Below are 26,478 nucleotides of genomic sequence, written 5' to 3'. Positions count from 1 at the left end.
AGTTGTTAGGGACAGGAGAGAAATCCCCAAGTGAATTGATCTTTCTTAGATGTTGTCAAACTGTTGACGTGAGTGCCATCATGGGCTCCTGCTGTGCCTAACTTGGCATACCGTCCTTACTTAACACACACACACACACGCACACACAGCCATATCCCTCTGTCTCTGGAGAAGTGGCGGTAGATTACGCTCCGCACCGTTGCTGTGAATTTCTGCCACTTAACAAAGCGCACAGAGACAGTCAGTCTGAGAACACCACAGACCAGCATTGCTGGGTGTATGCATGTGTCTGTGAGTGAGGGAGTGAGCGATATGGACCAAAAAGAAGCCGTTAAAAAAAGCTCGGATATCCTCATGATGAGTTTTAAAGTACCTGTCTTCGGGCTCACAGCCATATACAGTTAGTTTCTGGAATGAAAAAAAAAGGCCAAGTTTGACATGAATAATAAGGACTTCAGTTTCTGTGTTTGTGGTTGTTCAATCCACCAGAGATTGCTTCCCTGGAACAACATGCTGGCCCATTGCTAAAAAGAGGAGAGTTCTTTTTTCCCCCCATAGTGACAGGTTATTAAGGAAATTTAACAATAACGTATATGGTGACAGCAGGATCGAGCACTAATGTTACACAGCCACTTTAAAAAAAAAAAAAGAAATCGCTATTTGTTACGTGCTTCTAATCGTGAGGCTTGAGGTTTTACTACTCCATTGGTTCATATTACTATTATACAGCGAAGCCAATAAGTAAGGAGGAAATAAGCATATAGACGGAAAGCTTTGCTTGTATGCAATGCAGAGTGTATATGAGTTTTAGGGTTGCAATTTCCTCCCATTGTTAAAAAAAACCCAAAATGCTTCATTAATTAAAAAATAATTGAAAATTATCATTATTAGTTTTATTATTTTAATTGTTTGATGTATCCGTGATTGCATCTTTGCATTATTCCTGTGATGAACTGGTCATCTTCCTGAGCTTTAGATGCGCCTAAAGATATGCAGATCAAACTTAAACCCCTGTGACCTTCTGTAGTATAATTTTTATTATTGTTGTATTGTATTATCATTATTTTCACTTAATTGTCTCTATTCAATTCAATTAATTTTGAGTTTTATGTACATTTTTATTGAGTACATTTGTTGGTTTGAAATACATTGTTTGCTTTACACAAAGTTAATTTAATTGATTGGTTTTATTCCTGTTGTAACCCTTAATTTGATTAAATGAAGGCTGGTTTAGAGAGTCGGGAGCCACAGACTTGTCACGGTAAAAACGGTTGGAGTAATAAAGTGAAATTGGAATGAAAGGATGATATTTAATTAAAAGCTTTTAATTATTCTCTGCACCCTGATGCATATGACATGAGGTCAGATGCTGACGACCCCACCTGTACATCACCAGCGAGACTAAAAATAACACAAAAACGGCAGCAAGGGCAACAGCGGGATGGAAAAGTCTTGCCTCAATGTTATAGCCACACTAAAGCACCTACTTCTCGTTCTTTACTGCTCTTGCTCTGTTGTTGCATCAGGTGATTTATGGCTGATAAGAATTGAAGATGTGGTTGTGCTCCGTGCGTCCTTCTTTAAGGGGTGCCTTGGCTATTTTTGTACATATGTGTTCATAGACAGACATGCGGCTCATGTGAAATAGTATTTATTTTTTGGTGGAAACTGATGATTTTCCCCCTTTTTTTGGCCAGGATATTGTTTCCCCCATATAACTGTGACGTTCTACATACAAAATATTATAGTCAACAGAAATATTCTGATATTTCCAACCTAGTATAGCAGTTCAATTTTTTTTTCTCCAACTTGTGACAGGTCGTCTGCGTCGTGTGGGTACTTTATTGTGTGTGCATGCATGTGTACAGCAGCCAGCATCCCTTCTAATGACAGTTGATTGCATTATCATCCACGGCTGAGTGGTCGCTCACCCCGCTAGACGGATAGACCAACTGCCAAACCCCAAGGCCCCTCCGTGTGTCTACACGAGCGTGTGCGCCTTCCCCAGTGTTTATGCTGAAGCGACTGAGCGAGTGCTTGTTTGTAAAATGTGATTGGAGGTGAAGCTCGTAAGTCCTCGAAGGCCCATTCACAATTTGCCACGTCAGTAAGGGAAATGCACACGCGCCCGCACACACACACACACACACACACACACAAGCAAACGGACTCCCACTCTTTCCCCAAGGAAAGTAGGAAGCCTTTTAGACTGAAATGTTTTCAGCTGGGAATCTCTCCTGTTGACCCAACTCGACATGCCCAGCTCGTCTCTCTTTGCACACCTATTCTCACGCACATGCTTTGGGAATATGACTGCGTGTGTGTATAACTGCAGCTGTTACTTTTGGGTCATTCTTTTCACCGCCCCGTGCGATTTATCCCCACAGAGACTGTGGGGATGACTTGTTGCTTACTTGCTTTTGCAGCCATTTCTATTGTAGATGTTCAAATGATAAGAAAGAAAATGTCTTTATCGCTGAATTTAATTACATTTTTTACTAGTGTCTCAGTTTATTTTTTATTGTCTGTTGTTATAATCGATGTTAGGCCACACGGTGACAGAGTGGTTAGTGCTCTCGCCTCACAGCAAGAAGGTCGTGGGTTCAAGTATGTCCCGGGGCCTTTCTGTGTAGAGTTTGCATGTTCTCCCTGTTTGTGCGTGGGTTTCCTCTCCGTTTTCCTCCCACATTCCCCAAAACACGAACTGGAGGTTCCTGAGCAAGACCCTCAGCCTACCGATAGGACATTTCTGAAAAGAAGTTTCCCCTCTGGGGATTAATACAGTAGTATCAATAAAAATAAATGGCTGAAAATGTAGGGAATCTCAGTCAGCAAGGTGCAGAGGGTCTAATTCTCTTAATATTCTTTTACTGGTATTAAAACATTAGTCCTTTGATTATGGGTAAAGTTTGCTGCATATACTCAACTATAAGCCACACTTTTTGTTTGTGTTTGGCTTTTCATGGAACTTATTTACCGAAATATATGGAAACTTACCATCTGGGACCACTAGATGACATTGCATGACAACAAAATGCTGCTACAGTGCCACAAAAAAGAAAGAAAGAAAAAATAATCCATTATTTCTGTATTTGACTGAGAGCAAGAGCTAAATGTCGCTCATATAATTTAAACTAAAAATCGGAAAATATATGCAGTAGAACACAGAAACAAAGCAGCAGAAAGAGTTTGGAGTGTCTAGGAAACTTGTGAGGGACTGGAAAAAAAAGGAAAGAAACTCTTACCTGAAAGAAACACAAAAGGCTCATTGTGGGCTAAATGCGTGACGGACAGAGCTGAGGAACAAAATCACAGATGGTTCTGGAACAGCAGCTGGGCGATGATTATCAACAATGCACTTGTGAAAAAATAAATGCGACTTGTACGCTAGTGCTAAGTTGTATGTCCCCCCTCCCACTTCCTGATACTTTTTTTTTATATATGCGACTTATGCCCAAGTGCGACTTAAAGTCAGAAAAGTATTATAGATTTATTTGTTTAAGTTCCTATCTTTAATATTTCAGTGTACTTCTTTCATTTTCTCACTTTCATTTTGTCACTGGTGGAATCTAAAATGCATTGATTGTTGGTTTTTTAAGAGGTGCTTCGTTATCTGTTGGACTGCAACAGATGAAGTGGCGATACAAACATGAATGATCCCATCGAGACAATTAGTCACATTGCGCCATTTATAGCAGGGGTGTCAAACACATTTAGTTCAGGGGCAATATACAGCCCGGTTTCATGTGGGGTGGGCAGGACTGGTAAAATAGTGCCATAATAACCTTTAAATTTAAAAGTTTACGTTTGTCTTTGTTGTATACATGATGAAAATGTTTGTGTGTCTGCAAAAACCATTTGATACCCGGTACCTGGGAATCGATACCGGTACTCAGTGATACCAATTTTCAGTACTTTTTTGTGTTTCTGTGGTAACTAAATATGCAAATTTAACATTTATTTCTCAGTATCTAAACTTTAACAAACATATCAAAACACCATTCAACTGTTTGTATTGTAGCATCACTGTTGTTTCACAAATGTCTTCAACCCGAAAACCCTTAACTATTACTAGCAGTGTTCTTTTTTAATAGTGTGCGAATTAAAATCCAGCTCCACTCATTCAGTCACAAGGATGTGTTTAGGTACCAAAAAAAGATACCGTTTGATTTTTTGTGAATTGGTACTCTGCAGTACTGGCGGAATTCTGTGGGTACCTATGAATGAAAGTGAAGAATTTTTACTTGTTGATGTGCATCTTTATTATGTGGTCAATACCTTTCGGAAGGAAAATTGTCATTGCACTTATAAAAACATGTATTTGCGCATTAAAATTTAGCAGAACCCCAGGTTTGTTGACATCTTGTGGTCACGGAGACACCCGAAGATTCCGGTTGCGGAATCACCATCTTGCGAAATCTTGATTTGCTCTGGAAAAATGATTAACGGTCCAAAAATAAAATCTTTGATATTCTAGAAACCCATGTGGCAGATTTCCAAAACTTATGTCAGTTCGGAAACATAAACAGTTTTTTGGCTACAAAATCCAATTTGTTTAAAAAACTTGGATGCGATTGATTTAGGCGACTGCGAGCTGGACATTTGTGGAAATGAGTGGCAATGGTCTTTGTCTTCATGTATTGGTTTATTCTCTGTGCAGAAGTGATACCTTTTACGGGAAGTATATTCCAACGATTCTTTCTGGTAGAGTAACTTTAAACAGAACTGTGTTCAAAGTGTCTTCCTGAATTCCCTTCGAAAGAAAATTCGGTTATCTGGCTTTGTCATAGTCGAGATGTTGTGATCTGATAATTATTTTTATATGTGTGCATTCATTCATTCGAAACATGAACATCGCAAAAGACTAGAAATGGGCACGTTCTATGTATTTTGCAATAAAATGTGCCAATAAATTGTAGCCAAATCTTTGCTGGGACACAGTTTATGACACTGATCTCTGCATTTGACTTCTAACATGGGGGATTGGGTCAGTGCCTCACCCTGCCCTCCGGTCCACCTGTCCTCTCAGCCAGTCAGCCGCCTGGCATCCAGCTGTCCGGTCAGGCTATCTGCGAGGAAGCCCATACAGACCTTGTTAGCTCAGTCAAGTGTGTCCATTCACCCCAAAGCCACCCCTTGCCCCAGCATGCTTACCCCTATAAACCACCACTGCACTGTTTCCCAAGGTTAGACTGTCCTGTGTGTGTGTGTGTGTGTGTGTGTGTGTGTGTGTGTGTGTGTGTGTGTGTGTGTGTGTGTGTGTGTGTGTGTGTGTGTGTGTGTGTGTGTGTGTGTGTGTGTGTGTGTGTGTGTGTGTGTTAAAGATGAGCGATGGGAGCGGGGGCTGTGCAGGAGGAAAGACGATGTGTTTGAGATAGAGGGTGGAATGGATGGAGGGTAGAGGACAGAAATAACAAGGGAAAGACAAGTTGCTGTGTGTGTGTGTGCGTGCTCGTCTGTGCATGTTGGGGTTGGTGGGGGTGTCTGGGGGTGTGTGTGGGATGAGGTGGAAAGTGGGTCATGGCGTGGTCTGTATGTGAAGCACCAGGAGCATCATATTGACCCCTAGGGCTGCTGTCTGCCTCTTCTTTTTCTCTCTCAGCCATAGACCCACACACACACACACACATGCGCACACACACACACACCCCAATGTCTCAGCCTCCTCCATCATATATCATCCAGCAGGGCAGAAGACCAGAAGGTAGTTGGAGACACCGCAGATCTCAGTCTCAGATACTTTGTTTTATCGGGCCTAAAGAAATGAATGGACATCTAAACAGTGATCAGCGTCAAAAATATAATCCAAATTTGGCAGAGAAAGCAGTTGACATAGAAATTTGAAACATCCGTTGGGTTGAGTCGGCCTCGTCCCTCAGCAGATTTAAGTTAGAAGATAGATAACTTAAACCATGTGTATATAACTGGCGGGAGAGTGTCAGAGAAAGTTTGGAAGACTTGTTAAATATGTCTGTCTGAAATGGAAAATATGATACTCTGGTCACAATGGTAGCAGGGAAAGTGAGGTTCTGTATGATGTATATCTATCATCGAGAGGAATAACTGAAGGAGTCTCTATGAAAGGTTTATGGTGCTTGGAAAGCAAAAATCCCCAGCGCTGCTTTTCCTACATAAATATACACAATCTGACTGCACTGAACTCCCCTGAACTGCCTGGAAATCTCAAGCGGGATACTTTATAATCAGCGAGAACTTAAAGTGTTCTGTACTTTCATGGCAGACAGGAGGCAAATCTGTTTGCAGAGTAATCATCCCTGGAGCTCCCGTGTCCTCGAAAGCAAAACTGCTGTTTCAGATTTTAGGGCGCAATCATATAAATACTAAAGTTTTGAATTATATAGAGCGCAGTACCAACAAGTGAAAGTTCCTGTAAGACCTGCCGACTTGCCAAATTACAGACCTGCTTTCGGACATGTTTGTACAGATTTATTGCAGATTGGAAAAATAAAGCAAGTGCATATACATAGTGTGTCATCGCGCTGGGGGGTGTGTGTAAAGATTCATCAAACCAATCAATGCCCATATATTATTAAGCACTAGTTTTACCGATTGAAACGGTCTAACATATAATTTTCTCTTCTTGAATGTAAATCGAACAACTGCATTGTGAGTGTGTCTTTATTCTCTTATTTACAATCATTTTTGAGTTAAATTGCAATGGGTACAAAATAATCTAAAACAATTGGAAATCACGAGGAATCTTTTGTATGTGGATCTCCTGGTAACACGTTGGCATTCTTCAGTGACTTAAGAAAGCAGAAGGAAAGACTTATGTTGTATGTTGTGGTTAAATGAAATGCAGGAGAACCTCCTCCCCTGTGGTTGTGTGGACGAAGGAAATTACAGAACCATTTGAAAATATATTATGTGGTGGAAACAAAACAGCGGGAAAGTGGTGGTGGTTTCTCGATGTTGTGGTAAAATATTAGGTGGGTGCAAGGTGATTGAAGCTTTAAATTACCAGTCTCTTACTTCCACGAAGCCCTTTGCTTTAATTTAGTGCTGTTTGAACTCTCTTTGCTCTATCCTGTTATCAATTTACCTCTCTTGTGTTTTTTTTTATAGTTTTCTTTTCTTCAAATGTTACTCTGCATTTCAGGATGCTCCTCCTTAAGAGACTGATTTTCCATGTCACACGATGGTGTGGTTTCACCCTTTTTGGATTCTTCACATACGAGCTATGTGGCTGCTATATTAGTAAACACAATTATGATCTATGTTTGTTACCTAAAGTTGCAGCAGTCAGCCATATCATTATGACCACACGTTTCACATGCCACATTATTCAGTCAAGATGGCGCCGACCTGTAAAAAGGTCTATAGGTGTCAAAGTTCCTGCAACAGATTGTTAAAAGTCCTGAAGGATAAAAACCCTCTATAGATGTCTTTTAATTGTCCAGCACTTCCCACTTTGCTCAAACAATTGTGTACTTTGTGCATTACTCCAATGATGGCTCCAACTACCATTGGCACTGGGTTGTATTTGTCCTTCAACTTGGTTGAGGTAGGCAGGGTGAGCCAAAGTAACCAAATCAACATAAAGCTCAGGATCAGAGGTTTTCCTGCAGAACATCGCCCGCGGCATCATGTTGTGCACACCGACTTCCTTTAAGTGAATCCTGCCTGATGTGCAGCTACACAGTCCCAAACACATCAAACTGTGATGTGTTACTTGTTTCCGAGTCTTTTTCCCTTAGAATATTTACTGTTTGGACAGTTTGCTTTGCTTTTGTTTTGGATTGGACATCACCGACCAGCCTGTGGTCCTGCGGCACATCAATTAGATTTGGCCTCCTGTGACCATTTCCAGCTCAGATCACTTTTTTGTAGATACTGATGTTTGCAGAAAAAGAAGCCCCCAAAAGAGCTTTGAACCAGTGGTCTAGCAATCATGCACTCTTTTCAAAGTCTCTCAGATCTTATATTTGCCTCTTTCTTGCATTTCCAACACATCTAATGTACGTGGAAGTTAAAATGTTTGCCATGTGCCGAATGTATCCCACATTGTGATGCTTGACACGGCAAGAACATAACAAATGTTATATAGGTGCTGTGATGTATGGTGAAATGTATGATGTTCAGACTTTAAGACCAGTCAGGGTTTATACTCATTTCTTGACCCCACTCTTGCGTGACTCACAGCAGAATATTGTTATAAACTGATTGTTTACAACGAAGATTACATCTTTAATTAGGGGCTGTGTGTCAAAGACCTTCTTATCTACTATATAGTACTATTATTCACTCTTTACTGTTCTCGCCGAGTGTCTAAATTCAAGATATGTTGTATTATTCATTATAGAGTATCTCAAACATCATAAAATAAACTTCTTCACTTTGTCAGGAATTCTACAGTAAATATTTTACTTTCACATTATGTGAAAATTGCTTTCTGTGATGACATGAAATGCTGATTCTGGGTTTGAGTCCATCACATAACGAACAATGTGTGAATAACAGTATTTTTTTGAGCCAGACTGTGCTTATTCTTTCTCTATTCGTCCGAGGAAGGAAATCTGATTTTCCAACATTGATGCTTTCAACCTATTAGGATGTGAAGTGACACAAACGTGATTGACCCGTTAAAGTTGAACTGAAACTTATGGAAAAACAAATGTCTGTATTAAACCAAGTCATTACACATTTACAGGGATGCTGGACAAAGTCATTGAATCCGGTTGCAAATGACTCGAAGATGAAATGAGTTGTTGAATGCCCAATAGTGAATTAATATGCAAGTTAAACTGTCAAAGTTTATTCACATGAAGTGTCTGGTTGTGTGAACCTTGCCTTGCTGCAGATTTGCATAACATTTCCATTTGACTGGAAGGAGTGACAAAGTAATCTCCCAAGATGTTAGCTATGTACTAGTCCAAGTAGGAAGGACTGTTTACTCGATAGAGTGGGGTCCACTTATTTGGCACAATGCGTTCTCTCTCCCATTCTGAATCTGGTGAAGTTCACTTGAAAAGCAAAAGTTGATTAAAGTATTACATTTCACATCCTTTCTCATGATTCAGATGTATGCAAAACTTTCGAACAGGCGCAGTGTTCTGAGCAGGAAACCAGGAAGGAGGCAGCTTATTTAAAATTCATCTGGTCGGTGCGTCTTTGTCTACAGTTTGCCAAACACAACCCCGACACGACACAACACAACACACTGCTGGACACACGCATCAGTGAGAGTTATTGGTTAAGTGTCTCTATGAAACATTGTTGATCGCAGTCATTTTTTTGGTTTGTGAAGAGGTGTTTTCGGTGGGTTCTTCATTGATTTATTGTGTTGTGGGGAAACTGTCAGTCATACCTGGCGACCTGCCAACAACAATGACAGATTCCAGAGTAATGTTTGAATAGCATTCACTCTCTTGAATTGAACTGTGCTTCTCCCACAACATGTACACATTTCTTACATGCAACAAAGCCTAAGTGGGCCGACACAGGGGAAGATGGTTTAAAGGAGCATGGATGTTTATATTGTACTATTGTGTGTGAATGCGTACACGGTTGTAAGTAAATAAAATACAGCACCAACTACTGACCGTGACCTGCAAACTATGATGTTTTCAGTCTCTCCTGTGTCTGAGTTCATGCGAAGCTAGTCGACTGTCATGTAAATGTGATCTGATTTACCTCACTTTCCTGTACCAAGCCTGCTGCACACATGAGAGCTTCATTCTTATGGTGAATCACAGTAATGGGAGTGTCACGGTTTGAGGCTGTTTTGCTGGCACAGGGCCTGAACCCTATCGAATGGAATGGGAAATTATTATCAGGCTAATGTCGGGGACAATGTTAAAGTGGCCCTTTGCCAGCTGAAGTCCAGTTCTAGTTTGTTGCTGCAGCCGAACCCCCTCAACATGGAAATAAATGCGCCACAAAATAGATTCAGTTATCGGGGCCCGGTCAAAACTCAGGCCTGGAGATGACGAGGTATGAGCTCAAGGGATCTGTTTACAGCGAATATCCTCAGAATCTAGCACTGCTAAAGCAATTCTGTCAAGAACGATGTTCCAAAATCCCTTTTGATTCCTTTTCTGAATTTATTCTGCATACCAGGGGCACAGAGTTCACAGAGAAGTTTTTGACAAGTTGTTAAATCACAAATTAATCTTCCTTTTCAGAAACTCTATGACTGTGTTGATGTTCTATATTCAAAAAGTTTGTTGTTTTTGGTTCAGTATATTGTCTTTGTCCTATACTTGGGACTTTTATACAGAAGTAGATATCTATTTTTTTTATTAGCAACTAATTTTGAAAAGGTTTCAAAGACATTTATCCCTCAACTGAATGTTCAATCCAACTAGCCCATTCATTCTTTTAAATAAATCTTTTTTGAATTTCGCTGTATTGAAGAAGCGACTAGTGACATTCATCAAAATATGTTTAAATACATGTGGAAAAAGGTGAAATCCTGTCCCTTTCAACTCTAAACGGAGAAGCTCAAGACCATCGCCGACAATCATAAAGGGACAGATGCAATTGTTGCTTTGGGTCTCAGTAGGTTAGATCGCAGCCAGTCTCCCTCTGTGTGGCTCAGCGCGTGCATAGCCGCCGTGCCTTGACTCGTTCTTTGGTTTTGTTCAGCGCCATTACGGACGAGGAGAAACTCATTTGTTGTGGTATAAAAGCAAATCCCATGTATGTTACCTTTACCTTGGCTGTACACACCAGGGACCGTTTCTGCGTAAGCGTGAAGTCAATAGTGCAAACCATTGCACAATGGCGATTTTCAATCCCGCATTCCTGGCATTATAGAGATAATATTGAAAAACACATGTTGTGCTTTAGCGAGAGGATGAGCCGGCAAAGCAAAGCGATTCAGGCGAGTTCACGTTGAAATGAAAAAACAGGCACACTCTTTTCATCACAGGTTGCACTTGAGATTCAGTTTTTATGCTTTGCATTCGATTACATTACATTTTAATGTGCAGTGGTTAATAAAAACCCCATTTATTGGTCTTATTACCTTATTTTTTAGCGTGAAGGAAAATTGCACCTAATGTGCTTTAAACAGCTACGCTTAGAGAAACAGATAAATATGCTGAGTTTTTTAGTGTGATACGCAGCTGTTTGAATTTTATTTTACAGTAAGCAATTGAGTTGAATTTACAGTATTTATTTGCAAAGTGGCACATCTGCATATGGTACGTATTAGTTCGGGGAAATGATCCTATTCCCATTCTGCCTGTTATTTTGTGTGTTTCTCTGCTTGCAGCTGAGCCTCGTCTCTGTTCCTCTGCATACACCTGTGGGTCAATTCACAAGCATTACGGGCACGTGCAAATACAAGTCTTAAGTGTGTCTGATATTTAGATTTTATTCATAGAATTCGTTCAGAAGTAAGCTACTATAATTGTACTTATTGACACTCATGGTACTCAATAGTAAACTCACCTGCTTTGAATTCACAATTTGTTTTTATATGACTATCACCCCTGTTGATACACTACATGTCTGTCTGTCTTTGTCTCTCTTCACGTACAGTGATAACCATCTGGTCTTTCTCTCTCAGTGTCTTTTTTTTTTTTTTGTCTCTTGTCCATTTTTCTGTCCGTACTTATTTGGTGACTGCACCTGCTCCCATGACTCTTTTGCCTCATCTCCATAGGGAGCAGAGTGATTGAAATGTGTTATGTATGACCCTTTCCCCACACACACTGACCACAGGTGCTGAATTTTCAATATCCCGCTCTCTTCTCTATGATTTGGGTTCGGGGTGAATTTCGGGTGAACATCACAGATTCACGAAGAGGCACACACAGGGGCACTCACAAGGAATAACCTCATGGATTAGATTTAGTCATTTGGGTCGGTCATGGGGGATGTTTTTTTTAAGAATAAGCTTGGGTGCACCTCCATACACATGCACACAACAAACGGAGGAATGACTGTATACGCTTGCACATGCCTGGGCAGAGGCCAATTTCTTTTTGTGTATCGTGAGGTCAACAGTTGAGATTGGTGGAATTCCTTATATTTGTTCATAAAGAGACTCACAAACACACACACACACACACACACATATATATATAAAAAAATACCAATATGTTGTGGTCAAATGAAGATTATTCTCCACACTGGATAAAAAAAAAAAAAAGGCTTTTCATCTAAAGACTGGAGACTGAGTGAAGAAGTGTCGTCACTGTCTGTTTGTGTGTCTGTGCGCCTTTTGTAAGTGTGTGAGTGCTTGAAAGAAGTAAATTGTTTCGCGAGTTGCCTCAGCATTCCCCCTTTGCCACCAGGAGTTAGTTTAAAGCTGCAAATATCAACAATCCCGTGGAAACAACCTTGTTTCAAGTGAAACACATTGTTTTTGCATTTTAGTTAAAAGAAATGTGCGTTTACACGGCAGTCTTTTAATAATGACGTCCGTTTACGCAGAAATGGCGAAAACAATGAAAACAATGTGGTTGGGATGCCAGACCAAGAGTTGGCGCCGTTGATTGTTTTTGTATCGAAGCCACACACGTGCACTGAGAACAATACGCTATAAACATGAACAATGGAAGAACACAGACATTTGTATGGACAGTCGACAAGGTTGGATTGCTATCTGGGTAATTCTCAACAATAAAACTCGCCTCTGGTATATGCTCATGTGGATCTGTTGGGTTTTTCTCTTTTCTCTGTTAAAAGCACATAAGCAGCACTAAAGGTAAATCATCACAAATAAACAAAGGCAGCCAGTGTGTTGTCTCATGGATAAACTTTAAACTTTGCCACAAATTCTAAACTTGAAAAGAGAAGCCTGCACATCAGCGGCACAGGAGAGAGAAGATAGTTTAATATCACATACATTTATGAAATGTGTTAACTATTAAACAACACCAAAGAAACTACCATTATATAGATGTAATACAAATCCTAAGCATATCCTATAAGTACCAAATTGATGAGGAGTATTAGTAGTAAAAGAGAAGAGGGAGCAGGTTGTGGCTTGTTTTGAAGGTTTCGACTCTCATATGTTTGAATGAGTTACTCAAAGTAATTGAAATAGGTCAACTGGATTTGCTTGTGTGTATTGGAAGACATTTTTTCCCCTCTCATTTGAGTGGCTTCATCAGTTTGAGAGGACTCTTACCTGAACAAATTAGAACATGCATAGGCACGTTTCCACGCGCGTGTGTCCTCCTGGGTTTTGCCTCACTGTCAAAGTCAGACATAGTTGGAGGGGGTCCACAGTGTTTCGCAAAGGCTGGTGGGCTCCTGTGAAATGGGGCTGTTGACTTACCTGACACAGTCGTGCACACACACACACACACACACACACACACACACACACACACACACACACACACACACACACACACACACACACACACACACACACACACACACACACACGCACACGCACACTCACACAGCAGGAAGCACATCTTACCCTCTGTGACTCCCCCTAATCAGATAAAAGATAAGTCAACAGTTTCCGTGCACATTCCGTTCCAACAAATTGTCCCCCTGTTGCCTCGGGGCTGTGACATGCAAAGAGCAGACAAATAAATCCCCTGTGATTGGCTCATCCCCTCTGCCTTTGCAAATCTAATGCAAATTGGAAGATTCCAGAGATTTTACCAGTAGCAAGTGGTGGGAATGTACAGGCTTTTTTTTTTATTGCTGACTCACTTGGAGGTCATGCACCCACAAATTAATAATGTAAAAAAAAAAAAAAGTCATCCTGTTGTGATGTTTATCCAGACAGTGAGGAATACATCTGGGAAAGAAAAATACTTTGACAATAGCTTCCTTGTATACAGTAATTTTCACTGAACTATACTTTATTCATTACCATCATTTCATGGAGCGATTCATATTCTTCCATCTTTGGGAGGCGTCATTAAGATCATTCTGTCCATGTGACAGCGAGGGCAGTGTATCATCTTCACATGCTCGATAGCTGCTATATCTCAATAAGTTCCTCGTCACGTGGAAATTTGAAAGAAGACGCAACAAAAGCAACCGTCAGTGAGAATGTGACAGTGTCTGTCAGTGTGCTGTTCACTCTGCGCCCCATCGGTGTCGGATATTGCTAAAATCTTCCAAAAATACACCACAACAAAGTGTTATTTGACCTGATTGAGTATCTTGAATATATCTAGCGATGCGCCAGGAGAGTGTGAATTGCATTCAAAAAAGGGCCTTCAGGTGTATCTTTGAGCAGCGCGGATCTACAAAAATTAGGTCCAAGTCTATTCCTTTTTCGTCTGTCAAATTAATTTTAAATACCAATATTTTCTTCGGCTAAACTAAAAACGATCTTTTCCAATGTGCTATTTTATACTTTATACTGATAAGATACTAATAAGAGACAATATTTAATTGTTTGCTTGTTATTGCCGTCAAATATCAAATAATTTGTGTCGGTTGTGCAAATTGTGGTAGTTGAGCATAAGGCCTCGTTTGCACAGCAATGTTTTCAAGTGAAAATGAAAAACTGCCGTTGCATTTTGGGATCCGTTAAACATGACAATGGTACATCTATGGTTGAGACTCACCTGTAATAGTAAGTCCAACTTCGTCATCTGTCCAGACCAATGTCCGTGTCCTCACCACCGTAAATGTTTATAGCGTATTCTCTGTGTGGTTTAATTACAAAAACAATTAACAGCACCCACCTGTGGCCTGGCATGCTAACGACATGATTTTCAATGTTCAATCTGCAGTTTCCCTGTAAATAGTTTCCAAAATGTTGGCCTGAAAACGCCAAAGTTTCTTGAAAAGAAAATGCTAAAATAATGTATTTTTACTCCATAAGTTGTCCAAAGATAGAATCACAGTAGTGCTGATATTCAATGCAGCAGCAATGAGACAATTAATTGCTCTATCGCTCCTGTTTCATATGGTATTCGTGAACAACTGATAACGTTGGCTCGCCAGCAAGACGCGAGACATGGTTGTTTTTTCTCTAATCGTACATGGAATATAAATACAAACAAATTAGATTCAAAGGAGCAAAGCCTACTGCGATGTAAAGATACAGTGTCAGACATTTGTTTAGCAACAGTCACTTTCATTGTCATTGCTTTTGTGCAAAAGCAATGTCACAATTTACTTTCTTTTTTTATCATCCTCGATACCTAGGGCCATCAAACCTCTACAAGGTATTTGTTAGAATCATTGCAACAGTTTGCTGAGGAAATAATTCTCCTTATCGATTTTATATAGCTTGAGTGATGCCATTATCTCATCATGCATTTTTAATTTTTTTTTAAATTGAAAGCTATTTGAATCATAAACTATACTATTTGGTGCTCACCTAATGTATTATATATGTGTCTACCGGTGCAAACTGTGCATTTCCATTATATTTATTCTGTGTAGGGTTTATTTGTGTGCTATTAAAGTTGTGCTGACTGTGTGGACAGGACTGTTTTGCAGATGTTCCTGTCTGTCTTGTGTGTGTGTGTGTGTGTGTGTGTGTGTGTGTGTGTGTGTGTGTGTGTGTGTGTGTGTGTGTGTGTGTGTGTGTGTGTGTGTGTGTGTGTGTGTGTGTGTGTGTGTGTGTGTGTGTGTGTGTGTGTGTGTGTGTGTGTGTGTGTGTGTGTGTGTGTGTTAAATTGATGGAGAGCTTGTTATTGTTGGTCTGGAAGGCCTCCCCCGGGACAGAGAGGAGACAGCAACCACACAGCTAAGACCACTCCCACTACAGCCCGTCTGTGTGTGTGTGTGTGTGTGTGTGTGTGTGTGTATTGCCAGACAAATAAAAGTAGGCATAATTAGCACCTTTCGCCAGCTGAACTTGTGCTATCGTTCATGCTCTTTAATGTTTCTCACACATTTGTAGCTTCAGGACCGCTTCGTATTATTATTTCTTTTCTTTCAGTCTTTGTATTTTTAGTCCCGTCCCAAAAGAAAACAATTATTGCTCACAACACACAAAAGCTCAAACAAACAGACAAGCAAACAAACAAACAAACAAACAAACCCCTACACATGAGTCATGTCTTACCACTGTGACTCATATTGCTTTATTGCTTTTTGGAGACATGCAGCTGTACTTCTGTTTTCGTGTGAGGCATCATTAAATCTTGCTGAATGTCTGATTCAATCACCGAACGCACCTCAAGCCCTGCACGGCAGTATTTTTATATTATGATGATCAGTGGTTTCTGTGTTACAATTGTTGTAAATGGACTTCATCTGAGCAATTGACATGTTAAAAATGTGGCTTACTAAATGTTGAACTATAATGATTATTGAGCTACTAAAAGCATATCGACTCCAAAGCCATTTTGCACAGTTTTAATTGTATAATGAGTCATTTGATAAACTTGCTGTTGCACCATTGTTTGCTCACAGTCCAGAAATTTTGCATGTCTCTTTATTGTCAGAGAAGGATTGTTTGCACACGTTGTCTTTGGGAGCGTTCACCTCAGGCAAGGTGTGGTTGTGCTTGGTAATCTCTCTTTTATCTACCTTCTCCAGTCTTCCACAGAAGACTTGTGTGGGTGTGGGTGGGTGTGTGTACGCTTGACTGCAGCGGGGAGGCGGATTTTAAGTGAAATATCTGGTTCAATGTGGCGTAACGGAGCAGCTCCCCACCACCGCTGTACCGTAACTCCCCGAGTGTGTGTCTTTGCTTGTGACGGCTCTCCTGGCAGTGCCATGCGAAGCCTGCCACCATGGCCTTGAGAAACAACTGAGCTTAACATCACACAGAGCGGCACTCCTGTGTGTGTGTGTGTGTGTGTGTGTGTGTGAGGGGGAGAGAGAAAGAGGGAGAGAGAGACAGAGATGGTTTAAATCTAATGGCAAATGACCTGTTTTGAACATCTGATGTTTTCTTTTTTTCCCTAATTGATGAATTTTCAGCTCCAGATGCTTATTACATAATCTGTTTTCTGCTGCAATGTTGTTGCACTGGGAAGATATGTTATGCATCTGAAAACTCTGAATGAGGCGGGAAAAAAAGACAGAAATCCTGTTTTTTTTTTCACGCTGGTTTGCAAACTCTGGTATGCTACAAGAAAGGAGAGGCAAGACTTTTGTCTAACATCAATCTACTAATGAATTTACTTTAGTGGAGTTCATTGGAGGTTTGGACACTGAAAGTAATAAAGCTCCCTAAGAGGACCAAATGCTTGCCTTGTTAGGAATTTTAAAAGGTCTTTGTGTGTGACATTGTTTCTGCTCATTTGGTGTTTTCACACTCATTATTAACGTTCATGAGTGATTGAATGAATTTAACTGGTTTAAAAAATAATCATACAGTTTCATCACAATAATCTCACAGGTGTATTTCTCCAGGTTTACAACATTCTTATAGAAACTATGACATTTCTGTTGCATAATTAAAGCAATATAAGGAGAAAGGTGATAAAGGGATAATATGCATTTAACATTACTCGGATTTATCTAATCAAGTATTACTGTTATTGTTATTGGCTCACCTGAATCCAACATTCTTGAGTAGTTCAAAGCAAAAGCAAAGTCGAACTGAATGAATTAAATAGAGCTGGGCGATTTCGCCTAACAAAGTCAGTACGTAAAGTAAACTTTATTTATATAGCACTTAAGAAAGAAAAAAGTTTTGATTTGATTTTTAATTATCGATTTTCTTTCCTCAATGCACTTAAAAAGGACTACAGCATTCAGATATACTCAAAAGTGCAACTTTATTGCTGTGATTGTCCTCTGAGCTAAAATGCATATAAACAATCCCAAAATTAAAGGTCAATGAGGCTCTGTCATTCAACAAGTTCAAGCTTTAACCCACGTTTAGGCAAAAGTACAACAGCAACTAAAGCCCCGTTTCCACCGCACAAAAAGTGCGGGGATTGACCGGTATAGTCATGTACGGTTCGCGTTTCCACCGCAGGAATGCGGAAACGACCGCTCCAAAGGCGGCCGCTTTTCCGCGACCGTTCCGTTGGGGTTCCCGGCGCCATGGAACGGGTCTGAGATTGAGGAGTCTGCTGATTGGTCAGCGATTTACTACAAGCCCTCAATATGTTAATATGTCGGCTGGATGAATCCTCTGCTGTCAGTGTGGTCAGCTTTGCACTGGTTGTTTTTTTTTCTCCCTTTTCTTTTCTTTGCTGCTCAACTTTAATGTTGGTCGTGGGGCTTGGGACTTTGCATCGCGTTGGAGCTTTCTGTTTGCAGCCATGGGAGCCTTTAGCTTTCTGTTCAAACGCAGGAGCCGCCACTCCGGCGCTGATCGCGGTCCTGCGGCTCAGCGCCGGAACACGGAGGCTCCGAGCTTCTCTGCATCACGTCCGCGGTCCGTCCCCACGATAAATAGAACGCTGACCGTCTCTGCCTCGCATTTGAACAGAAACCACAGACCTGCGGCGGGAGCGCGCGCGGCGCTCTGTAGGTCTGTGGCTCCCGTGTGGCCAGCCGGGGCGCATTAGGGTGCGGGACAAGTCGCCGGAGCGTTGGCTCTCACAGAACCAACACGGAAGTTGCGGCTGCAGCTCTGCGGCTGCAAAAAACAGCAGTTAACTAAACAACAAGTGCAAAGTGGAGGATGTAAACAACAACAGAGGGTTCATAAGATTTATATCTGCAGCCGAGCTGAGACGACTGTTGTAACGTCACATATCTGCGGAGCTCTTAAGCCCCGCCCACTTTTTAAGCTCCTCTCTGCGGTGGAAACGGGTACCGGAGCTGGGTTTCGCTTTGCCGTACCGCTCCGTTCCGTCCCCGCACTTTTGTGCGGTGGAAACGGGGCTTAAGGGGGGGGGGGGGGGGGACTAGAATTTGGAAAATAAAAATGTTTTTAAGCTAAAAATTTGATAAATCGAATAGTTTTTTTCCCCAGCCCTAGAATTAAATAATAATCACATAGAAAACATTTTGCTGTGAGAACTCTGTCTTTACATAGTTAGATAAACTTATCTTTAAAAAAAAAAAACTAGTTGTGAGATAAAGGTCTACAATTTAATCTATTTTGCTGCTTTAAATAGAGGTGAGACTTGAGAGTGGTTATAAAAACGTTACTAAACCACATGGGATATTTTGGGTGTGACTTTGTGTGGAAATGCTGACCCACTGCGTGCCTCAGGCACCGAGACACTGCGCCAAAGACCAATTAAGTAGTTCCGCGTTTCATTTGTGCTATGTGCTTTGCAAATTCTCTTCTTTATGCAATTTGTAATGTGTTGATCAGATTCAAGGTTCCTTAATTTCATGAAGCCATGCTTGTATCTCTCCTTCACCTCAAATAAAGACTGTTTCTTTCCACAGATGACCCGACAGAAGCAGACCTGTGGTTGCTCAACAGCTGCACTGTGAAAAACCCAGCAGAAGACCACTTCAGGAACTCAATCAAGTAATGGAAAAAAAAAAAAAAAAGCTGCACACACAAGCACCTTACATGTACGATGTTTCTTTATGTTTTCATTAGATTTAGATGAAAGTGAATCAGCTCATCAAAACACCTTTATATGTGGCTATTAGAGTCAGGAGCAACATTTAAATAGATAAACCTCCATTTCAATAGATTTTTTTTTTCAGGTTTTAAAATGGCCTTAAAGCTTTTCAAATACAGCAATAAAAAGGTAGAAGGATTTGGGTACTTTCAGAATTCAGCTTTCCGCTCCAACGTAGCCCAAAAAAAATAATTATGGTGCTTTTTTTTTTTTCTTCTTTTTTTTTGCTCAACACATTTTCTCATGCAGAAATGTGTGCATGTGCGTGTTACATCTTTTCAGCTTGTTGCCCTGTGTCAGCTTCCACCTACTCACTGTTCCACCGGTCCCCGACAGTGAGCACACGCACACAGAGCGAGAGGGAAAGAGGGAGGGAGAAACACGCATATTTGCATAAACACAGAGAAATTACGCCAGAAACTGTTTTGCATTTTGATTAATTTCCCCCCATCAGTGGCACACACACCTGGCGGGCGTATGCTTTTGAACCACTCGGTGATTTAGAGAGCAAAATCAGGATTGTGCCGCTAAAGAGAGCTTTTGGGTTCGCCTCAACCGAGAATTGCATATCTTTCTACACTGTGGGTAGGAATCACATGCCATCAATAAAAAAATAAATAAAGAAGAAGAAATTATTCCACATGCTGACTGTTTTGTCTATTCGTAGATGTGGTTTTCTCCCGACTGCATGAGGATGAAAAAGAAGCTTGATTTTCCTCGTCAGACATCAGTTTGAGCCGGGTAACATTAAGGCGGTGCACTTGAGCTCGTCTTTAGAGGCTTCTAGCGGAAATGCATGTTAACACACCTTTTGACATTTTCTGAAGCACAAGTGCAGAACATTATTAATTTGATTATTTAACTTTAATTATGTTCATGGACACAGATAAATGACTATGAATTGTACAGGTGTTTGATATGTGTACTTATATAGGTGTATATCGGCCTTAATTGTTGCATAGAGGAGCAAATTGCAATGCAGATATCACCACAACTGACACACTTCTCTCTCTCTTTTTTTTATCGAACAACTGCACCCATGGGTGTGTTGAAGAAGTGTGGGCAGGCACATTAGGAAAATATTGCCAGGACTGGGGCAAACTAGATGCTTCTGTGTGTCAGTGGAGATGAAAATGCCTGCATCGTTTAAGCACTTTTATGTAGTATCTTCTTTATGAATCTAAGCCAAATAAAAGACAGGAACAGCTTTGAATTGATAGGAGACAATAACCCACCGACCTTAGCTTTAAACGGATTAGCTGTTACACTCACACTGTTTACTGGTGTTGTTTATACAAACCCTTATGACATTGCAACAGGTTCTAAGTGCATTATTTGTTTTTTTCATAGTGGAAAGGAGATGGCAGTGTAATTGTTTTTTTTTTTGTGTGTGTTTTTGGGGCTGGTTTACACCAACATCATGCTTTATAAATTGCAGCCCCTTTTAATTGCATGTGTTACTCACAGTTAAGTTGCTGTTCAACAGCAAACGTGGACGCTCATAAGCCTTACTATTAAATTTGATATAGAGCACCGAAAGTAAAGCTCACAGGCTATTTGATCATTTACTGTGACTTTGGTGGTAAAACTGCATTGCTGAGGTTCTTGAAAGCACCAGTGCCATGATCCCGCTCTGAAGAGACTTTATCCTCAGACGTCTTACTACATAATTGCCCTCATTGCTGCAACCATCTTTACATGTGTTTGAATAGATAAAATGGAGTTTTTTTTTGGTTTTTTTATAAAGGAGTTTTAGGTGAGTTTCATTTGCATTTAAAGGAAATGAAACTGCTGCAATTCATCACGTCTCGCCTTTTTGCATTTGGCTGTCTGAAAAATCAGAATAAAACAACTTACTATGAGACAATAAGACAAGGGTGAACAGTTTCACACGGCCAACTTGATCAGTGCAATCTTCCTGTCGTTTTTTTCCCTCAGCTGTCTCCTGACGCTCGCATTTTCCTTTCACTCTCTCCGTCTGCACCATTTTTATGCAAAGAATTTGTCAGTTGAAATGCACAAAATAATAACACACTTCAGGACTTTGAAAATGTCTCGGCTGTTGGTGCTGGAGTTTTCTTCGATTGGAAATCACCCAGCTGTAATGCTAATGCAATTAATGCTCTATTCACTGGGAAGGGGACACACACACACACACACACGCATGCACACGCACGCACGCACACACACGCACACGTATACGGGTAATAAAAAAAGTTTGTCTGCCTTTCATCGCTTGCTGCGTGCACGATGGAGACACAAAATGACGACGTGTGGGTTCACAGTGAATCCAAATGACCACTTGTCATTCCTTTGCTTTCCTCCATGGTTTCGTTTTTCTTTGGCTTTCCTTCATAAGATTGCCGGGGGAGGGGGCAGGCACACGCGCTGCCTCGCGGTCAGTCACACGCTGGCCGTTATGCCTGCGCCTCCTGGTACCACAATCCAGCGCCAGCTGCGGCATCAAGTCTGGAGCCACAAAGACGTCTGGATTCTGTTAGTAGTTTCCAAATCTGCACCTCAAATCCAAATCTCGTATATATTGCTTATAAATAGCGACACTTCAAACAAAGCCCCGAACGCCACTTTTCTGCACCTCCCACCCGCCGACTTCTTCGATTTGAGAAATTTGAGGCCATTTAATGTTGAAGACAAAGAAGCTGTGCCGCACTGTGACGCTCAGCTTGTGATTCTCAATTCACGTTGGAGTAAAGCACAATGTCAGTAGCCATGCTGTTATGATTTGTTACAGCTCAAAGCGCAGGGTGAAACAGGCTGGCCAAACCACCGTTTAATTCTTCGAATCTGGGTCGCAGTTTCAACCGGTAAATGATTCAAGGTTTTCCTACTTGCCAGTGGGCACCAGAAATATTTGTTAGTGTTTTATTCATGTGCCCTCTCCTCAACTCGTTAAGCGGATTGACACGAGTTCGGAGCTACAGAGCCGTCAGACAGATGTTGAATTGACATTATTCATTTCATGGAGACGCTGTGATCTGCCCTGTCCGAGGTGACACAGCTCATGGCAACACTGACCGTACAAGACAGGCTACCTCTTAACTTAGTTGAAGGTAAAAGTTTCAGGAAGTCAGTGGAAGGTGTCGGGCCTGAACGCACAATGCTGGGACACACAATGATAACTTCTAGATTGCTGTGGAGTGCAAAGTGATTCATATTACATTCAAAGTGGGATTAACGGCTTTAAAGGCCTGTTGCATCCAATTCAGTTTAACAACGTGACAACATACAAGATCATCGGCAACCATCTGGAGGTCCCCACATCACTGCTGAGCCACATCGCGATCTGGATTCATTCTGCCACAATTCAGGGACAAACAAAGATGAAGTTCATGTCATGTTTGGTTTTGCATATCAATATACCTAAAAAGTGTAAGTATCAAATCTGGGAATTTGTTGGGATTGGTAAGTGATAATTGATAACTCAATTCTAAATCTCAGGTGAAGCCTTAACCTTGAGCTTGAGTGACCCAGGTTCCAATCTGGTTTGCAGCAGGTGACTTGCTGTGAAAAACCTGTAACCCCCCCCCCAAAAAAAAAAGTTAGACAGACCACCAAATAAATCTCTTCAATACAAACTATATTAGATCAACTGGACTTGGTGATATGGCTTGAATGATGCTTTGTCTCTTCTCCAAATGACTTCATTAGTTTCGATTTAGCCTGCCATGCAGAATTTCTTCCTAAAGTTTTAACTTGTTGAAGTGCCGATCGCTTTCTTTTTGAGATTATAACTGGAGTACATGCCATGAACACAATTGGATAAGAAAAATCACAATGAACCAGGAAAGAGAGCCCATTACTCATTTTGGGATGCAGTTGAAGGCTACATGAGCCCACAGTGAAACGTTCTCTGCAAACTGAGTCTGATGCACTGTGATAAATGGAGTTATCATTCCCCCTCAACAATGAGCCAGATAGATATTTAATACATAGTTCCGAAATAACAAGAGATGTGGAAATGTTTTTTTTTTTTTCTTTTTCTTGTTTTATTCTAATTTTTCAGCAAATACTCAACAGGGGTGTGATCCAGTGACACATTTTGGGTGGAAAAACGGCCCCCACGGCGACAGCATGTGGCACAACAGACCTGCACATATGCAGGGTCACATAAGTAGCAGTCAGTGGGATGGTAAATGAGTTGAGGGTGGTTTTGAATAGAAGCACAGGGGTTCTCGGCAGTCCTCTATCACAGTTTGGAGCGGTGCTGTGAAAAGGCGGCTTATTACCTCTGGAGAGCTGGGGCTACACTGGTATCCGTGCCAAGTGTGTGGGATAAGGAGTCGAATCTGTGCATATATGCATGAGGGTAGTCCAGTGGATGGATGCCCAGGCAGCTTGTAGTAAGTGGTGTGTGTGTGCGTGCGTGTGCACATGCGTGTGCATGTACAGTGTTAAGCATTTCCCTATGAGGGAACATTATCAGATATGCATGAGGCTTCTTTTGAGACTGCACTTTGTCTGTGGATGTGTTTGTGCATATGTGAATGCTGTTTTTCATTATGTGAACACGCAGCTCTCTGTAAATCCTGAAGCTGTTGGCTGCCCGGGACATTTGTATGTGTTGCTTATAGATGAACAGGAGAGGCTGAAGTATTTTTGTCTTCATGTAAACTGTGAGTTTTGGGAGAATAGCACAGGCAGGTGTTCTATTTGTGTATTTATTGCATATTTAAATCCTTATTTCATGCGTGTTGTGAGTTTTTGCCTTTAGTATTATTCTGTATTATATTGGTCACACTGCAGGGAAGATAGAAGACTTTCTGGCATATTTTGAAACTATTAAAGCATCCTCCTCCCTTCTGTTTACTCTTGAATCCAAACCCTCTGTAGCCCAAAACTGCTAATGTAGCGGCTTCTGAATGCTAACAAGTCAATTAGTGTGTATATTTGAGTATGCATGTGTATGCGTCCGAAATGCCAAAATCTATAGTGTAATTCAATGTCAGAGACCTCTCAAATCAATGAATACAGAATGCATTAAAGAAACAGTTGCTCAACAGCATGTGATTAAACTGCTCTGCATTTGTGTATGCGAGTTGGATTTTTCCACATGGCTGTTTCCACTAATTTGTATGATCAAGGGAATGTATGCTTAAGGAATTAAAACCAGACTCAGAGTTCTGTACCCCTGTTTTTCAAAACAAACCAATTCCCACATTATATTTACATTCATTTCAATATAATTTTAATATTCATGAACCAACCGTAAGAAAGAAAAAATCATTAATGTTAATTGAAAAGGGACACACAACACACAGAATGAACTCTTGGAGGAAGTCCAAAGTGTATGCAGTGTGCTTATGCTGTGTATTTATAACAGATGTGTAGGCTGGGTGGTGAATATGTATCACTGCCTCTGGCTGCAGGGCAGACTACCTCAGTGTTGCTTTGGCAGAACTTTCTTTACAAATTTAGGACCATTGATTGGAGACCATATGCTGCCAAACGCTGAAATCAGAACTAAATTGAGCTGATTTACAACAGTGGCAGAGGCCTTCATAATATGTCCCAATATAAAACCGAAGTACGCATATAAAATAGTGATTTGTAGTTATTGTGGTGTTTTATTGTTTAGATTAGCAGGGTTGTTTCTTTTTTTGCAACTATTTATTTTCCATATCTGATTCACCCATCTCTGGGTTGTGGATCTGGAGCAAATGCAAAGTAAACAATGGGCCTGGAATATGGACCCCCCCCCCCCCCCCCCCCGCAGTCATCAATTTCAAGTCAACAAGTCTTACATAAAGGTTTAAATTATAAGAGGAACATCCTGTTGAAAAAAATAAATAAATAAAACTGGCAAACTTAACAGAAAGATGCCTCTAATTACCCAAGGTATGTTTTCTGAGACAAAAGAACGAGCCACTACAACTGAATGTAACCCCTTGTTTTCAATGGTTACTCAATAATTATGACGTATTCACACTTTAACCTCACCGGTCCACTCCATCTTTATTTCTAAAGTGTTTTAAAAGAACCACAGGGAGCCAAGTGCTCTATACCAACTAAGTAACACAATCAAGGGCCATAAAAGAGAAAATAAATAAATGCAAGAATTTGACTCAAGCTGGACCTTTCTGTGTGGATTTTATTCTCGCTGTGAGCGTTGGGGGGTCTTTCCAGGCATCCTGACACAAACCTATCAGGGGGCTCCAGCCCCCCTTGACCTGGACGGATGTTTTTGTGAGAAATACATTTTATTAGTTAAAGAAGAAAAAAAAGTTTTGAAACGTGTTAGTGTTAGACGTGCTTGCGTTGCCTATATTTTATAGAGATAATGTAGATTTGGCAGTGGAAAAGTTTTCAGCCGTTGTCATTTAACTTTTGAATGAACCCTGAGCTCACATGTCCAGAGTCCAGGTCCTCAATTCATAGCAGGTGGTTAATATGCATTTCAGCCCATGGCTACATCTGTTGATTAGTAAGATATCCACTGATGACTGACGAAGTGATTTTATGTCATTGATTTTTGACCACGTTTTTACTGCAGGGAAAAGGTCATGTTTGGCAAATATAATTATTAATCCACCCAGAAGCTGAATTAACTTGTCAAAGCCCTGATTTTTAGACTTTGAGAGCGCGGACATTATTTTCCAAACTTCTGTGTTTTGAGGTTTGACGCTGCAGTCTGTCAGATGACAAATCTCTCAAATGACAGATCCTGACCCGGATGCATTAATAATGGGTCGGAAAGTGAGCCTCAAAAACACGCGAATGCCACTCACCCACGTAACTGTGTATTCATAAATATCAATCACAATTCCGACATGGCTGTGATTGGGTTGGGGGGGGGGGGGGGGGGATGTTTCCTCTTCAGAGTGTTTATAATGTCTGACCCTGCCTCACAGGCACTTTCTGCGTGTTGTTTTAAATGAAGCGATACGTGGAAGTGAGTGACATTAAGGCCAGGAATGTTTCCTTTTCATCAGGACATGACAGCGAGGTATAAACAATTGGAAATCTGCACTGACCTTTAGAGTTGTTTACTAAGGGCAGTTATTTTATGTCTGCTTTCACCCGGTACAGCAAACACACAGGCATGGATTTGCAACCAACTGGA

The 26,478-nt window shown here is 40.9% G+C and overlaps 1 protein-coding gene across 2 annotated transcripts in view; it reads left to right on the top strand.

The window, feature by feature from the left end:
- cdkal1 (CDK5 regulatory subunit associated protein 1-like 1) overlaps positions 1 to 26,478 on the top strand; it is a 253,720-nt gene that overhangs the window by 29,817 nt on the left and 197,425 nt on the right. For both annotated transcript variants that reach the window (XM_080501478.1, XM_080501479.1), the window contains exon 4: positions 19,213 to 19,297. In XM_080501478.1, the coding sequence (XP_080357604.1) occupies positions 19,213 to 19,297 (85 nt within the window). The remainder of the gene's footprint in view (positions 1 to 19,212; positions 19,298 to 26,478) is intronic.

This window comes from Blennius ocellaris, assembly GCF_963422515.1.
Source record: "Blennius ocellaris genome assembly, chromosome: 8".
NCBI lineage: Eukaryota > Metazoa > Chordata > Actinopteri > Blenniiformes > Blenniidae > Blennius > Blennius ocellaris.
The sequence above is the reverse complement of the archived record's forward strand: the minus strand, read 5'-3'. Positions and strand labels throughout refer to the sequence as shown.